The 18581-nt window shown below is 48.2% G+C and overlaps 1 protein-coding gene across 1 annotated transcript in view; it reads left to right on the plus strand.

Moving 5' to 3' along the window:
* LOC128709686 (mushroom body large-type Kenyon cell-specific protein 1-like) overlaps positions 1-18581 on the plus strand; it is a 68986-nt gene that overhangs the window by 32632 nt on the left and 17773 nt on the right. The window contains exons 2-6 of the mRNA XM_053804696.1: positions 13682-14065; positions 14147-14593; positions 14702-15087; positions 15164-15416; positions 15489-15717. Coding sequence (XP_053660671.1) covers positions 13682-14065; positions 14147-14593; positions 14702-15087; positions 15164-15416; positions 15489-15717 — 1699 coding nt within the window. The remainder of the gene's footprint in view (positions 1-13681; positions 14066-14146; positions 14594-14701; positions 15088-15163; positions 15417-15488; positions 15718-18581) is intronic.

The following is an 18581-nucleotide window of genomic DNA, read 5'->3' on the forward strand; positions in this document are numbered from 1 at the left end:
TTCAATGGCCATTGGGCGTATTTGAGTGCCGAAGAACCGATATGCCAATGTGTTCTAGTTCGGCCGCATCGAAACCGTAACATTCACCAGCTCCTATACCATAGACAACCATGCGCCTCCATTGTTATTTACTTCGCTTCCGTTCCGGGGCAAAACGCTATGTGTTAGGCTGTTTTAGAACCCCAAAATAGAATTGCAAACAGCTTTCAGGCGAGCCAGTTACCTTCAAACCATCGCCTTGCCACCAGTTCCACCAAACTGAGCCAAAAGTTGTGTTGAGGAAGGTTGTGGTTTTGTGTTGCTAATCAAATAAACTACTCACACAAACTATGACGTGCGCTGGTGTAACACGATAGTGAGCTCATCGAACGAAACTTGCAGTTGCAGCTGGCTTTTTTTTATAGACCCGAACCGATATGAGCAGTTGCAGTTTTTTTTAACATTATTTAGAGATAAAATCCCACTTCGGCTAGTATTTGTTTCTTGATCGTATTTATATAAAGCTCATATTGCATTAATCAATATAACCGCAGCAGCGTGTGGTTGGTGTCTGTACCGAGTACAATCGATAAACAAAAATTCTTCCCAAATAGTGTTTCATTTTTTTGTTGCTGTTGTACTGCCTACCGTTCCACCGGTTCCACATGCAGGAGCGCAAAGGCAACATACCGATTGATGATTACGCCCGGTGCTCATGTTCATGAAGCGTATGTTTCATTCGAGACGCCTAAACGACTACCCAAACCATGCCCCGTGCGGTGGTGGAATCAAAACAAAACTGGAGATACAGTGAAACATGCATGGAATGGAAGAGGCAGCGCCCGTAGGGATGGGGAAAAACCCACGAAAGAAGGGTACAAATAACAAGCGAATGGAGGAAAACGGAAGGATAAACAGGAATCGGCACATGGAAGGGGAAACCCGGTATGGGAGGACCACGGTGTGGGTTTACGTTTTAATATACGAGTTTTTTTTCTATGTATGCTCCAAAAGTACTTTTTTGTCCTCTCCTGTTAGCCCGCACCGTTCATCCATTAGCCTGTCGCACGTTCGAAATTTTTTTTTATCACAACTCACATAATTCGACTGCCATTACTGCCGCCATTTCCGTTTGCGAGCCATGGGTAGAGTAGGTGGTAGGGGTACGCGGTGGGGCTGAATGGTAGGGCCAGCCCAACAACATCGAACCATTTGGTGCACGTTGGGGTGAAGCTGATGCATGCCTGTCCGAGTGTGCTGCATTCTGTTGCGATCGATGCACTTTTTTTCGTATTTCGCTCAACTGCAATTGCACCCCAACGACTTTTTTTCACCCCTGTTTCGGTGTTTTTTTTTCGCTCTCTCTCTCACCCCTCCTTCTCTCTCTTTGTCTCACCTCTTGTTTCTTTCGCCAAACAAAATTACCAATACGCATATATTTGCCCACGGTTCGCCCCACCACCCTTTCGAAGCCTAGGCCAGCCAAGGGCTCTGAGCGGTGGTTAAGGATGGATAGCATAATTATGACCACCGTCCACACTGCCCGTCCTGAAACACGCTTGCCGGGCGATATTTGCCCGTTGTTCGGATAATCATCATCCGTTTGCAGCAAATTGAATTGCAGAACCCGAAAATGAATTTCAGCTTTTCGTAAATTAAAAATGAACAACGATGGGTCACGGGAGAAGGTAAAGGGAAAAAAGTATTTGCGGAAGGAGTATGGTTAACCCTGGAGCAATACAGACGGGACGCCGCCTGCCTACACCGTTGACGGTTCGCTTACTTCTCCAGGTCCGATGGAGACGCCTAGTAGCATGTGGACCATGCATGCATGGGCTATGTGTATGTGTGTGTGTGTGTGTTTTTTAAGCCTTCTAGCAAATCTAGGTGCGCGGCAGGAGCGACAAGATATCGCGGTGACACGGAATGTGCCGTGAAGAAGGCTCGCCTACACATGTCACATGCAAACAAGCATACGGTGCTCCATACTGGGGCGTGGATATGGCTGCCCCATCTTCTAACCTGACCCATGCCTCGGGGCACCGGGACGCAGGGTACGACGATTTACGTGTATTTACGCCCGAACAACCCGATTATATATAAATATATATATATACATTTTTTTCACTCCACCCGGGCCGTACACCATGCCCGACCCTTTACCGGCCAACCCGGGCTATTATTATCCTATCATTATTTGTAAAAACATTCATGCAAAATTGATATAAATGACAAAGTGAAATATTTATGCATCATCGATGCAGAATCCCCGGGATTTTTAAATCCACCCCGGTGTACATGTGTGCGGGTGTGAGTTTTTTTTTCCTGAGCACCCTTCAGCCTGTAGCCATCTTTGTCTATTCAATTCGATAAACTCTAATATTCTCTACGTCAGGACTGCTTGCAATCCGTTTCGTATGATTTATTTTTCATTAGCAATTGTTATTTCATTTCATGCACTGGATGTCTTGAGCTTAAACCATCCAGATAAAACATCCAGATCGCTACACAGATAAAACAAAATGGTTGCATTCAATGGTCAAATATTGGATTTGCTTATAATAATAATGACCTGTAAAATGTCTGAGTTTTTAAATAAATATCTATGATTTTGCAGTTTAATTAATAAAGCAGAAAAACCTTGACATGAAAAGTGCAAACTAGGAATCGAATTATAGTATGAAACATGTAAGCAAGTTATGGTCACATATTATACAGCAAAATAGCCTCAACTTATAAATAGTGGCAAATTTTAGCAAAACGGCATTTCAGCGCCGCCATATATGCACCATCACACCTTCACGAACATTGTTGGTGCAGTGAATTTGTGTTACTATTTCCGGACGACTGCTCGAATGAAGAAAAATGTCCACCCCCAAAACCCGACATATGGCCTCGAAAGTACACAAACACAACGGTACGGTGCATGTCACGTTCATTCGCACTTCTTTCGCTATCGATCCGCTTTACTGCTGTTTCGGTCGCCATTTCGGTCGCGTCATCGTCACCAATTCCTTATCCCAGCAGGATACTTGGAAAAGCGACCTAGGACACGCGGTCAAGCAGGGAGGAGCAAAAAAGTAAAATAAAAAGAACCAAAAAACCTCCCCTCCCCAACCACCCCCCTCCCCCCCCCCCCCCCCCCCCCACCCCACTGCTTCCCTCTCCCTTCGTAAACACAGACACACACAGCATTAGCTGTCAGGATTAGCTAACACAGCGACGAGGTTCTCACGAAACGGGGGTAAAACGGAAGAAATTTTACGACCGCGGACGAACCAAAACGAAACGAAGTAGTAGTGTAGTTGCTTCTTTTTTGCTTTTAAATCCCCTACGTCGCCATTCCCATTCGGTGCCTGCCTTTCTGCAGCTTGCATTTTTGTGCCCTTTTCACGCAGAAAAGTGGGTGCGGAAAATAATCGATAACGATGTCAAGCTTCTTTTTCTAGCGAATGTAGCACCTCGTTTCGGGCAGCCCGTAGGTTAGGTTTCTCGTGCGGCACCTTAATTTGAAGTTGCCTCCCGCGCGCAAAAAAAAGTCTTGGGTTTGCTGCATCTTTGCGAAATTTATTTGTAACGCTTTTGAAAAATAGATACTCCTATCTGTTTACTACTAGGAGATACTCCTTACTCCTACCCTACCGGGAAGGATTCAACGAATATACAAAACTAACCGGTGTAATGTTCACAAAGCTAGATGCATTCAGTTTAATAGAAAATTATGTTATTCAGTCCAAGTTTTGTGCGTCTTAAATAGATGCATTGCGAAGAAGCACCATAATCGAAACCCCGAACTAGATTGCAGCTATATTCTCAATGATTCTGTTCCAAAATCCGAAGCACACACACGTACACGTACACGTCGAGTCGGCGGTTTGGCCAGGTTACCCTTCCCAGGAATCTTTCCCTTTCTCCGACAGTTGGCCCGTAAAGACGCTCTTGCACGGCAATTGATGGTAAGAAGTTTGTTCGTTTGCTTGATTCGTTCATTGATTACGTGCGGAACGAGGCATGGTTAGAGCCTGGTGCAACGGGCTGCATGGCGGTGATGTACACGTTTGGCTCCTTGCGCTGCTCGCACCAGTACACAGGTAGATGGAGCGGTTTGTCGGATGCATCATGTATGCGTGCGTCCTTTTGGGGCAAAGATAAAAGATTATTGCACCGAAGGCATCTTTTTCATCTCACTATCAGCCCTGGATCGTTCCTTGGTTTGAGAGCTTGGTCAGGTGAGCTCTGGACCGGCACCGGGATCATAATCTTATCAGAGCAAGAAACAACATTCGCTCAGGAAGAAAATCGAACACTGTACGTTCCTGTTCCCGGAAGCCAAGAAAAAGCTGGCCCGAGAAACCCGGGTAGAGGATAGTTTAAGAAAATTATTAAGGATTCGATTTCTCCAAGGCAATGGCAGGAATCGATCCAGCTGCTTGAGCTCACACAGCAAGCAACGAGGTTGGTGTGAGATTGGCAAGGGATTGGCCCTGATGGAAGAGATCCTTGATGAGCTTCGATGCGTATCGGACGTTCTGTTGTGCCAAGATTCAGCATATGGCTTACCTGCCCATGGTAGCAAGTGTCCTGGGGTGGGGTACATAAAATTGGTACCTTTGCAGACCCCTCCCTACCGTCCTGGCTCCGTACCATATGGAAAATCATTTGCTTTTGTAAGATTTCTGAGACGAAATTTTAGAATCTCCTCGAATTAATCTTAAACCTAACGATGCCCGTTTGCGTGTACATGTTCTAGATGGCTTTTCTATCTTTCACACGTTCACACACACACACACATAAAGTTATGTGTGAGTGGTTTTTTGATGTTGATGAAGAAAGAGAAGACACGTCCACGTTTTCCCTTTCATGCATCAAGATGAACGCCCAATGCACCATGGAAAGGTCATCCGGTGTGTCGATGCTTAAAGAACGAAAGACGCACTTGGCCGGTGTGAAAACTTACCGAAACCAAAGTCCAGAATCGGGAGTAGTGCAGATGGGTGGAAAGATTTTCTTATCGGCGATGATTTTCACAACAACGCAAGACACACAAAAGGTGAGTCCCATCCTTTCGTCGATGTGCACGCACTGCGTAGCAGATGCAACCTAATTGGAATGAGGTGCCACTGTAGGGTAAGACACTCCATACTCGATATGCATAATATTTTGAGGAATCTTCCTTTCTTCAAACTTTCTTCCACTGCAAGATGTTCCATGGTTGTGGGCATGATTACCAACGGGTAGCCCGTACATGGTGGGTGTCGAGCCCTGGACTGGACAAGCTATTTTCCTATCTACTCGAGATTGTCCCTTCTCCATTCCAAACCCAGGCCCAGTATAATGGTCTTGGTGTGCACCGGTAGCTCTTATGGTAAATATAAATTAAAGGCCTACCTACCTACTGCCTACTACCCTGGGATGAGAAGAGCATTCGTTTGGGCAACCATCTCGAGTATACCGGCGAAACAATGTGAATTTATTGAGATGCACGAGCATGAGCACGACGAAATCTGAAGAATACGATCCCCGTCCTGTATGGAGGCATTGATGGCAGTTTCGAGAAAACTCACAATCAATAAGAAACCCGAATGCACGGAAGAATTGATTGATGATCGAGTTATGATCGGTATTTATTACACAGGCCTAGCACAATACGCCTATTCTTCTTCTAAGGGAGTGGAGGAAACATTCCTCTTATTATCCTGTCCATTTCCACACTTCTATCCTGGCGTCTTGGAATAGAGAGAATTGGAAGAGCTTCCGACTAATCCAAACCAGAAGCCAACGTGCCAAAATGTCTTACCTCATGCACCTTGCTTGTATGTAGATAGTTTCAGCAGACCGATGGCTGAATGTTGCAACTCACCTAATGGTTAACGCTCGGATCTGGCATCTTCCAGCACAAGACGCCCCAAGCATTCCTTATTCTTCGTCTTCGATTAGCAAGACGTTGTCCAGTGAACCGGTAGCAAGAGTTGGAAATTTCATTAATTTTGATTTTAAAAAGACATCCAACCATACCAATGGCAGGGAGATGGCAGTTTCTTCAGACAGTCTCTTCTTTTGGAGCGTCCGAGTAAGATACAGTTTCGTGCAATAATGGTATCGTCTTGTTATTTTGGAGACGAGCAAGCGAGACGGCAGAGTGTGTATAACGGCAAATCTAATTGCTGCTTGTAAACTATGCATGCTTCCCGATATCCTTTCGATGAGTTTGGGACGACTTGAAGCTCTCGGTCTGCCTGAAATTATATCTCGAAGCTGATAGTCAAGCTTTTGGACGCATACACACAGGCAAACGCAAACCACCACCACAACTCATCTACCTCAACTGGCAAATCTGGCACTGTATCTTATTGCAGCCGCCAGTGCCCCCGGTGGTGCCTAATAGATACAAAACAGTACCATAAGATTTGCTGCCGGCTCATGTTCAAAGTGCTACTATCCTATGGTCTTCCTTTGGACACTTCCTTTTCTTATAGACTAGCTCCTTGCGTTCGAACGAAAGAAAGTTTCCGTCCCCCAAGTCGAATGCAAATGACAGAAGAAGAACACGGACACACGACATGCAGATATCGAACCGTCCGGTATACCATCGTTGCTTGCATTCAATTTTCGTTTGCGAGAAAAAGCAGCCTACCTTTACTTTTGTTGGCTCTGAGCCTTGAAATAACTCCGATAACCTCTGCTGCTAGCCCGGATTCCAATAATCTGCATCAGCCTGGAAACGGGCGCAAGTGCGTAACGCTCCATCCGGAATTTTTGGTACACAGCCCATCCACACGTGTGTGAGTTCATTCGTTGGAACACAACACAACACCATCCACACCCACTAAGACATAAGGTACCGAATGCGAAGAAACTCTATTAAAATGTGTTCGAAATGCCAAACCAAGATGCAAATGTGGTTTAAAACCTAAATTTGTATCGCTGACCCTGTCCCTTACCTGTCCCAACCGTGCACGCACCATCCGTCTTCCGATGGGTCGGTTCGGAAAATGTACGCAAACTGGCCCGACAGCAACAAGATATTAAGAAGACTTTCTCGGAGACATAGGAAATGTCGTTCAAGTACGAAATAAGATGAACGAGACGAGGTTCGGTATGCAGCACAATATGTTGCGCACACATCCGTCCTCATGCTAGTGTCCACACAATCAGTGCGTACCAGTCGATGGTTTCACCTCAGGTGGAGAAAGCTACCGTTTGAAGATGTCGAAATGAGAATCAAGATGACACGTTTTCTGGCAATCGATGGTCAGTTTATTTGATATTTGATCGACGTGTGTATTCCAATATGAAACAACATGAACAACTTATGTTGCAACGCTGAATAGTATTATCATGTCAGCAACAACGTCTTGTACCCTTTTGAATCTGTGTGACGTTTTGCTTTCAACATCGTGTACTTTTCATTTTAATTTCTCTTTAAATTTATAAAAAAGTTTAATATTGTGTAAATATTGCAATTAATCAGATTATACCCAATAATAACAGCCATGGTTTGAATACATCAGAACACTCAACATACCTTTAGACTTCGCAATGTATGGTTTCTAGCAGTAATGCTGTAAACTTCACTGCATATTCTGCTTCTTTTGCAATCATTGAACCAACAACAGCCCACTTTTCGTCGACTGCCAAATCGAGTGTCCTCACCCAAGTGCAATCCAATTCCAATTACAACACCCTGTCTCATCAGTACTTGCTCTTCACTTTCTTAACGATAGACCCTTTGCCACTCGTTTCCTTCCCGTGCACTGCCACTTGGCATAGGAATGATGCCAAAAACTGAAACATTTTATCAAGCACAAGAAACTAGTTCGCCCCAAGGCTTTGGTTTTAAGGCGAAATAGCCAGGCAAGACTTGGACGCCGGGCTAACGCGAGATAGAGAGAGAGAGAGAGAGCGAAGGAGAATCCTGCTTCAGAAGAAAGGATTACCAGGTAATGGAGAAACGACTCGGGATGTTGGAATGGGGTGCAGTGCCTCATCCCTACTGCAGAGAATGGTTTTGATCCACCCGACAGACTACCTCCAACTCCATCCGGCCTTACAACGGCATTACAAACCGTACGGAGCCACCATCCGTCCTTGTGAGCATCGGTTTCCCACCCCATTTTGCTAATCACATTTTCGGAGCTACCAACACGTCGATCGAAGACATGGCCACACGGAATTGCGTTCGATGTGCCACATGTATGCCACTGGGATGAGGGTTTTCGCAACCAATCTCAACCAACCCCACAGCTTGGTTCAAACGAGCACAAAACCACAACTGACCGAAGCTGCACCGCCTTCCGCACACGCTGACTTATCGCCCCGTCCCCACCACAGCACACCCGTCCCGAAAATACACCTTTTTCGTAAATACCTCCCCGATGGGTGACACTCTAACCGTCTCGAAATAGAAATCTTCCAACCGGGCGCGCACCGAACAAAGGGACAACGGTGGCACGGGTGGCAGAAACATTCGATTCAACCGAATAATTTATAGCACAATTCGTGTGTGTAAAACCTACGTAAACATGTTATTATGTTTATGATAAGGATTTTCGGCTGCTGGAAAGTCACTGGGCGGGAGGATTGTGGGATGGGAAGACGATGCATTTGGGAGAAGTGATTGGGGCGGTCATCCGAAAATTTCCCAGCAAAATGGTCAGTCGAGATAAGGAAAAGGTAAAGGGCTACTGACTGCCAGTCGACTGCATTGTACCAGCCCGCTTCGGTTTTAGTGTATATGTGTCTGTGGGTGTGTATTGGTGCGAAAGGATTTCGGAAACTGGATTCTATTTACAACCGTCACGCAGAGGAAGATGTTGCAGATGGGTGGCTATTGCCTGCTCTAAGACGATGAAATCCATCCGTTTTGTGCCATCCGTCCCTCTGCCGCTGGTGACGCTGCCCCCTGTCTAGCTAGGGCCGTAGTTTCTTCGATTTTCATATCTCCCCTTGCCGGAACACCGAGGGTCGAGTAACGCCGAATAACAAGTGCTGCTCGGCAGTGGTACGAATGACCAGAAGGCAACTCCACCCAGCACCAATCTTCCATGCCTGATATAAGGCAAGGCATATAAGCAAGGCGATGGAGTGGGAATCACTGGGGTTGAAATTTTCTTCAAGGTACATTAGTGTACGCACCGGCCGGCACACAAGCCTACTAGCCTTTCTCCAGTTTTGGTCCGGCACCCCTGGTTGCACCTTCTCCGATTCCCAATTTGTGGTGCACAATTTCCATCTTACCGTCCGGATCTCGAACTGTAGTGCCTCGGACAAGGCCTTGCGACACAAGACATCATCAAGACTTTGGCCTGATCCTTACGTTTGCTGCGTGCAAATGAGTGCCTCCCCGCTACTCGATGCAACCCACCGATCCAACATGCAACGGGGTGCGAAAGGGGAACGAATTTTCGGATGCATTTCGGATGCATCAATAATGTAGGAGGCAGTCGAAATTAGATTGTAAAGCGCACAGTGGGCCGTCCGAAGCAATTCTCCCCCCGGTCTTCGTATAAAGCATGCAGCAGGCTAGCATACTGCCTGTGGTAAGGGAGAACGAACATTAAGAAACGGGAGATCGGAACTGGTTCCCCCTCTTACCAACACCGTTTACCACCCCGCTTCAGTGCGGCCGGTGTCGCACTTCTTGCTGTTTTCTTTCATCTGGAAAGAAACCCCAAACGGAGATGTGGCTGCCACACAATGCACAGTGCCTTATGCATGGAGTGGGTTGCATCGGTCGGAATATTTCCAAAGACCACCAACCGACCCTACCCGCAACAATAGCATCGCCCAAAAAGCCCACCACTTTCTTCATTGCCACTGACAAACCTGCCCAATCTCTGTCTCTTTCTTCAGCATTCCCTCTGCTGCAGGGAGCAACGCAGACAGGTGGTATATGGTTTTTCCGGCAGTGCAGCAAGGACACGCCGAGCCAGGTTCGAAGACTTCCGGGTGCTCTAGATTAGAAGAAGCAGTCTTCTTATTCTTGCGCACCCGCCACCCTTTCTTTTGGGCCGTCCTCGGCAGGTTGTCCAGGGCCGTACGACATCCTAACCCGAAGTGGGATGGTAAATTTCGGATTCGATCGAAGATTTGAAATTTCCTTATGGTTGCTTCTGTGCTTCTTACCGGACACGATGATGCTTGGGGCAAGCGACCCGGGTGCACCGATGCTGTTATGTGCGTATTTATGCGTGCGTGTTTATATGCATGGACCCGGTAAGATTTCGATCAAACACAATGGAACCGGGTGCGGAGTGGGGCGGGATGGCGAGACGACAGCACCTTAGGATGTGGCCAGAAAATGCAATTTTCGAGAATCGAACCTTCCACCCATCCTCGCTCCCATCCAGCCCCACGTTACGGGCGACGGGCTGCGGTAAGGCAGCGGGACCTCATACATTCATTCTCATTCCTTCCGGCTTTTGTGGCATGGTTTGAGAGACTTTTGGGCCGTCTGCTTCGGATGGTCCGGCTTGGTGTATGCGTGCGTTACGTAGGCGTATCGGTCACCGGTAGGTGGTAAATGGGCACGAACGATGGCAAGATGAAGAAGTACGTGGTCATTTTCTCCAATTTTCGGTAGGAACTGGTCAAACGATGCTGAAGGTGTTCCTTCGTGTGGTGTAGGCAGGCAAGCTTGTATTGGTAGGCTTTCCTTAACTAGCGTGGGACGAAGACAACACTCGTACGCTTTGAAGAAACTTCACTACCGACCGAAGACAACCAGAAAAGGAAGTACAACGGAAGACGGCGGTGGGTCTGTTTTTGGTGATGATGGAATTGCTATTAGTGTTGATATTTTTGATATTCTTATGCGAGCCAGTCCTCCATCACTGCCACCCAGCTGCACACATGATGCACAACACGTGCGCATACGCGATTCCGAAGCACGTACTGGCAGCACCGGTAACGTCTTTACAAAGCACCAGTGCACCAACGCGTAAGGAAAGGACATACATACGACGCCAAGCGCAGGAAGAAGGCACAGCGGGTTAGTGTGATAAGGATATATCAAGATTGAGAGCCGAAATACGCACACAAATAGAGATGACGAGCAGATGCAAGTGGAAAAAAGACGCAAGCGTGTGGGCGTGAGCGAGATGGGAAGGTTCGCTTGTGCGACGGCCGTAAGATTCGTCCAGTTTCGTGTGCGGCGTCTTGGTGCAGGACAGAAATAATAATACTTAATGCAAACTAATATTGAAATAATGAAATGCATTATCGATTTTCTATTTATTACTTATGTATGTGCGTAGGGTCCAGTTTCGGTGCTGAGGCATGTTCGAACCCCTCTTCTCTGCCCCCTCTGCCCCATCCCATCCCCCTCTGTGGCCCACGTGGCTCTCGCCGAAACATGCGTGATACGAAACACCGCAGGCCAGGATGTAAGGCCCTTGGTCCTGCCCGGGCACTGCTGGTGGTGCTGAGGCGCTGAGATGATGCACCGCGTTTGCTGCAACAGCAATTCGTGACCGATGAACCCCTTGACGGGGAACAAGAAAGTTTGGCAAATTCGTGGACCGCACTGGGCGATGGGCCGCGGTGAACGGGGCCGCAGAAGCGTGTTCCTGAACGCACTTTGCGCTTGTTACGCATAAATGAAGCCTCCCGCACACTCCGCCCTGTTCCGTTTTGCCACCTTCTGCCCAATCAACTGGGCGGCCGAATTCCGGGGCCATGCCAAAGAGGCGTCGCGTATCGGCAACCGGAAAATCGTTGCCTAGGATTTTCGCTACTTAAGAACCGAATCCGGTGCGGGGTTGGAGCGTCCGCACTCAAATTTCTGTTCCCGCACATCCGCTCGCTGCCTCCGCGCTGCTTCCCGGTTAAATGATTTCTTGCATTCGGCGGAACTCTGACCATAGGGAGCGAAGGCTGGGACGTGCTGCCACTGCAGAACGTGCACCAAGAAGGGTAGCGATCCAACGATGCAAGGCACGCGTAAATGACATGCACACACGCACAGGGAGGATGAAAATGTACCCCGGTATGGTGGCGGTGGGTGAGAATGGTGGGCTTTATTTTTGTTTTTTGTGCCTCCACTGCGATGCGTGTACAATCGTGGTACCGCATCTACCGGTTCCCGGCCATTATTGTTGCAGGAGGCATTATCCACACACACCTTTTTTTTCGCTCTCTCCACACTAGCTCGGTTTTGGTGTACTCGATGCACAAGTACTCGATGAAAATGCTACATTTTGTTATCCTGGCAGGCCCCGCTGTAGCTGACCGTACGTTTGCTTTTGAATAATAACCTAAACAACCTAAAAACTGTAACGGTAGCACGGGCAGGGCTTGAATTGCATGCCGCGCGAAGGAGAACAGAAAAAGTACGCATTTTTAATATGCATTCACTAAGTCGATCGATGACGAGTGAAACTCCTGCAGAAAGGTAGTGGAGAGTCGGGCGTCGACAGGGTACGACAGGGGTTTCCTTAATTATTATCCTTACCGTCGTTTGCAGTGCTTTGCCGGTCGCGGCCCCTACTAACTGCAGCAGGACTCTGCAGTTTTAACCGAATAGGTTAAATGGGTCAAAATTGCGTGCGGTTCGAATTCGTCCCTCGTACGCCGCCCGCCTGTCGGACTCGCCCGTAAACAATGGTATGAAGGCTTTCGTCCGCACGTCTTGCCGGGCATGGTAGCACCATAGCGGGAGCAACGGAAACGGAAAGTAATTAAAATTTGAAAATAGGATCGAATCGAGCTATCGAAGCGGGGTTGAACACTAGCAAAGGGTTGCTATTTTCTTTTATTTATTTATTTCTTTTACTACTCACTGCGAGAATAGATAAACCACTCGCGGGAAAGGGAGATTCGGGGGATCTAGCAAACCAGGGCAGCAATCTAGCACTAGAGCAACATTGGCTTCAGTGCAAAGTCTCTCTCTGAATTCTGAGGGGAACTCGCAAAAACAAACTGGCAACATAAAAGATCCAACGGCGATGGGACGAAAGCGGTGGAACCGTACGAAAGTAACAACATTAACGTAATCATGCAAGTAATTGGAAGAAAAAAAAATCCCATGTTCATTTGGGTGCGCTTTTTTCCCTTCTGGCCTCATTTTGTAAGCATTTAAACAACAACAGCAAACACACTCACCCAGAACACAACATGTACATATAAACACATGGCACATTATGCTAGGCAGCAGCGGGAGGGACCGATGGGAGCCATAGTAAATGATTATTGATTAGCGAAGTTCTTACGGGTTCCCTTTCTCCGAGGATTCAAGTCGTTCGGTCCAATGCATTTCTCGTTTCAGAGCCCGCTTTTTAGCATGCCTGTCGAAGAAATTAAACGCACTTGAGAAAAAAGGACGCGAAGCGAACGGTCGAATAGGCTGGAACTGATTTGTAATTAGTTAAAACATTGGTTTAGTAACATCGTACGCCTTGTAAAGGAAAATAAATGGATATGTTTTAGTTTACCTACAAGGGTTGGTACTTGTACTTGTGGTACTTGAAAGTACGATCAAACAAAACATGTTACACTGTCCACTGTGTGATTCTCGTTCGATTGGTTGGCTTCGATTTGATTGTTTCATGCAGAGAATGCTGTAGACTTGTAAAATAACAAATCATCTGACAGATTTCTTCTTTCTTACTAACCAGCATTTCGCAATTTATAACCACCCAGTTTGATAAATTCCAATGTAGTACAAACCATTAAACTTTGCTCTCCGTTATCAACCCCGGAACAGGACTAGAACGTGTCGCTGAAGAATTGATGGGACGCAGGAAATGGAAACACTATCAGGACGTCCTAACGCGACAACAGTTAAATCTGCTGGACCCCAGTACAACAAACACCACCGAGGACGATCTGCTGAGCGGCACCACCGGTGTAGCCGCTGCCGCCGCTGCAGCAGCTGCAGCCGCGGCCGCCCAACTCCAGCAGGGGCAGCTGATGAATACCGCCAGCGCTACAGCCGCTGCCGCAGCCCTCTCGCTTGCTGGCGGCGGCATGATCGATCAGAAGACCAGTCCCGCCGCCATTGTGGCCGCAGCCAACGCTGCTGCTGTGGCTTCCCTCACGACACCTGCCGCTGCCCAAGCTGCCAACACAACTGCCGCGACAGCTATAGGTAAGGCGCTGTGTTGCGCCGCCAGCGTTAAGCCCGTCCACGCCCCTAACGTAACATTGTCTCTCCCAACTTCCAACGCAGTACGAAACGGGCACTGTCAGCAAGGCGACGTAGATGTCGATCCCAAAATTGCCGCCTCCGCCAGCCCCGACAGTCCCCGTGCCACCAACTGTCTGGCGTCGGAAAAGCTCAGCCCCTCTAGTGCCAGATCGCCACGACACGGCAAGGACGATCGTTCGGTCTCGCCGGTATCGCGCGACTGTCACGCCAATGATAACGGCACGGCGACGCCATCGACCGGTACGACAATGGACGGAGCGTCTCCCATGCCCTCGTCACCCTCGGGAACGATTGATGGAGATCCAGCGCGGCCCAAGTCAGCCTCCGGTCCCCAGCAAGTAACTGCCGAGCCAAGAAAATCTAGCACACCCGATCGTCGCGCGTCTTCCGTGACAAGTCCCGATCTCCAAGGAGACCAAACTGCCACCGAACATGAAAGTGTGTCCATTGTGAAACAGGAACCCGTAGGTAAGTGACGACAAATATTTCATACCAATTCTCTAAAGCTTCTGGACGAACTGGACCAATTAGGGTCTTGGCACTGTTCACTGTTTAATGTTGGGTGGTCGTTTACAGAAAATTCTACAGAAAATGAAGATACGTCGCTGATAAAATCGGAACAACCAAACCCAGAATCGACTGAGGCGGCGGCGGCAAAGCTGAGCCTCGTGTCGAAGTTGCCCATTGTCGGGACGAACAACAACAACACTATCAACAGTAACAACAACACAATCCAGCATCGCAGCAACGGAATGGCGACCGAGGATGGTTCCACCGGAACCCCGCCGGTAACGACGGAAACGCCCACAGAATCTGAGGGTGCCACGCCGATCGACTGGAAACCACAGGACAAGTGCTACTTCTGCGTCGACGGTAAACTCCTGACCGTGAACGAGGCAGGCGAGTTGGTACCCGAGTCTGGTCCGGCCCCAATCGAAGGAGACCGTTTTCTTAACCGACGGGTAAGTACAACAAAACGCACACGCCTTTCTGCCGTTCTGCTGAAGGACTAACGCTCCTGCTGTGGTAATTGTTTAGGCCGCTGCCGCTGCTGCTGCTGCCGCGATGGCCGAATCCGACAGCGATACGAGCGAGAGCAGTGAGCCAGAACTTTTGGCTAATTTGTTGAGCGTCGGTGCGGCCGGTGGCGTGTCCGCCAAATCGCTGGCCGGTTTGTTGCGTGAGGCCGGAGTCTCCCAAAATCTGCCCTCGTTGCAGTCGTTCGTGGCGCAGTACACGGCGGCTGCATCACTGCAGGGTCTGCAGCCGAATCTTGCCCAGCTCTACAACCGTAAGTAACGACGTTATGCCGACACACCGTTACTATGTGTTACATATCTGCTGTCTGCACCTCTCCCAACAGCTCTCTGGTATTCGCAACTACAGCAGCAAATGTCACCGACCACCGTCGAATCTGGTGCTGGGGCCGCATCCGCTGCCATCAGTCCTACAGCTGCGGCCAAGCTGGCCGCCGAGCTTGGGACGACGGTTGGCGGGACCGGGGAGCAACCGCTTGATCTCAGTGCGAAACCGAGCACTTCCGGTATGACATCACTGCTGAGCAGTATGATGGATTCGAAGCATATCTACAAGTAAGTGACGCATTTTCCACGAATGATATGACGCTCGGGCAGGCACATATACACCAAAGACAAACTATTTCAATTATGTCTTTCTTTCCAACGCGGGGACTGGGTACCCGACTAGGTTCGGGGTTCAGGTATCGCCGATCGTAATCGAACCTTCGATCCAACAGGAACAAATTGCTCCACCGTGCTCAACGATCGGCCCAAATGGTGTCACCCATGTCGCCATTTTTTAATTGAATTTTTGCTTCTTTTTCTCACATTTTTTGCACTCTTGCGCGCGCGCTGCATTGCAACAGGGAGGAATTGAAATTCGATACCCATCACCCGGTCCCGGCATTCCGGAACTCCCACGGACGACCCATTAGGGGGACCACTGCATGGTGGATATGTGCCGAGATAATGAAAATATACTAGTTGTCGATTGTTTTCCCATTTTCCCTACCAAAACCTCCCTGCGTCACAGTTTACCCGTTTGGGAAGTAACCTTGCAGGGGGAAACACTTCGTGCCGCCCGTGCGCCGTGCTGCAGGCCGTTACGAGTTCCACTTCGCGAGCATATCGTGTCAGGGAAGACAAAAGAGCTTTCATGTCCTTCCCGATCTCTTGAGGCAATCGAGCGATAGCGGTTCGATTGATTGGTTTTGATTCACCCGAGTCCATTCGCACTCCGTTCTCCCGTTCTCTGGGGCAGTGCTATTTTGGTCCACGTGTTGTTCCTTGCACCCGGTGGACTTTACCTGCGGTTTTTTTGTCCATCGCTGGAAAACCTCCGGACGGAGCTTCCAAACCCGTCACAATTAACATCACTTTCTCATTAACACTTTCCCCTACCGGCGACTCACGCTTGTGCCGATGTTCAACTCTGTTGAATTCTTCGTGCAGGTGCAGGTGATTGGAAAAGAAAATGCTTCTGTATCATGTATCCATCACCACACCCAGCGCTGTGTTTTAGATGTCGAATGCGATTACACTGGGTAGGAGAAGCTACAAAATGCTATTAAAAAGGAAATGGCCGATATCCATCGTATGCGCTTACACGATCTCGCCACGGCTTGTGGGCTATCGTGCGCGTGATCGTTGTTATCGATGGATAAATTTTTAATTAGTAATTCGAAACACTCCTGCTGCGATTGCTGTTTGCAAAGTGGGTCCTTCCAACTGCTTGCCAACAGAAGCATAAGAAACCGGACGAGTTCTTTGTAACGTTATCACGCGTTTACGCGAGAATTGTTTCATCGGAAAACAATCATACAAGCGGAAGAGTTCTAGTGCAACTTAGAATTTTTCAAAACGACGTAGATTAAGGCACCGGTTAATAGGCTGTAAACTCAAGAAAAGGTTAATTATATTTCCTTATCTGGTTGGGAGTCTTTATGAGTTATGAGTTTGCTTCACGACAATTCAGCACCATTAATCATTGGTTCAAGTACAGTCCGCTTCAAAGTGACACGATCAATTCATTACCCACGGCCGATGCACTGCCTTTAATGGCGAATGAAAAATGTATCACGGTTTCTTCCATAAAAATGACAGCTGGCCGTGATTTGTTAACACATCGTAACATATCGCTGACGTGTTGCAAAACCCCGCTGGCCAGATTTTGAACCAGCCGCATCATTTGTCAGAACGCACGTCTTTCGTGATGCTTTTATTGCATTTGAAAACTGCCACACGTGATGCGTTGCATTTGTCTTCACTTTGCACTTCAATTGACCGACCGTAGCGACCCAGCGTTACCCACCCTCTCGCTGCCGTGCTCCCCAAAAAAATCCACACATGCAAATGTTTGCCACACACATGGGTGTTCCAAATGGTGTACCAAATTAATCAAGCAAAAAAAAAACCCACGAGTGAAAACAAACAAACATACGCACAATCTTACATCTGACGGGCACTGCCTCACACTATCATTTCATCCCATATGGGACCTACCGATCCAAAATACCGCAAAGTTCGTTCACATCGCACCGATCTAACGGGATGCGAATCTTTTGGAGCAGATTTTGAGGCTTCACTTCCTGTCGTCTCCCCTGCCAGCTGACTGCGACAACCCACCCGCCTGTACCAGTTGCAAGACCTAGCAGATGCGCGTATGTGAGGTTAATTTGCCGCCAAAATAATCATCATAAAAACGGGCAATGGCAATGGTAATAATAATCATGCTGCGAACACAGGCAAAGCAAAGCGATGCGCCCCAAAACGGCAACAACAACAGAGCGGGCTCTTCATCGGGGATCGGGGCAACCATGCGCTCAAATGCAGGCGGCATAAACGGGGCCCCCTGTTGTCCTTCGGCCCCTTTACATCCCACCCCGAAACCATCGTGCATCGCCACGATGATACGAGAACGCGGCCAAATGTGTCAAAAAGCGGTATTCTGCATGTTGCCTTCGGCCTTAATGCCTGTTACGCTCTTCCACTTTCACCGTATTGTGTTCTTTTCTCCGTTTATGTTTCGTGCACCACGAGCGAAAATGGCCCATACGCCCAAAACGAAAAGATGATGCCAGCTCCCCCAAAAAATAAAAAATAAAAGGTGAACGACAACATTTCGGCTGGTGGTAAGCGAATGCATGTTTTGGGCCGGTGCATCGTCGTATATTCCCCATTTGCCGGTGGCAGCGACCCTTTCGCTTTTTATTTTTGCCTTTCCGCTACATATCCCGGGGTTTGTTTTGTAATATTTAGCTTATTTTTTTTATTTTTTGTGTGTTTTGTTTCTCCAAACGGCACAAGGAAAACGAACGCACACCGAAGAATGATGCCCCGAACGGGACTCGAGAACGGCAAGGCGACACATCAGTACGCCGGGCCGGGGTCAATGCTCTCGGGCATTTTCTTTCCTTTCAACTTTCCTTTTCGTTGGC

Source organism: Anopheles marshallii, chromosome 2, assembly GCF_943734725.1.
Source record: "Anopheles marshallii chromosome 2, idAnoMarsDA_429_01, whole genome shotgun sequence".
NCBI lineage: Eukaryota > Metazoa > Arthropoda > Insecta > Diptera > Culicidae > Anopheles > Anopheles marshallii.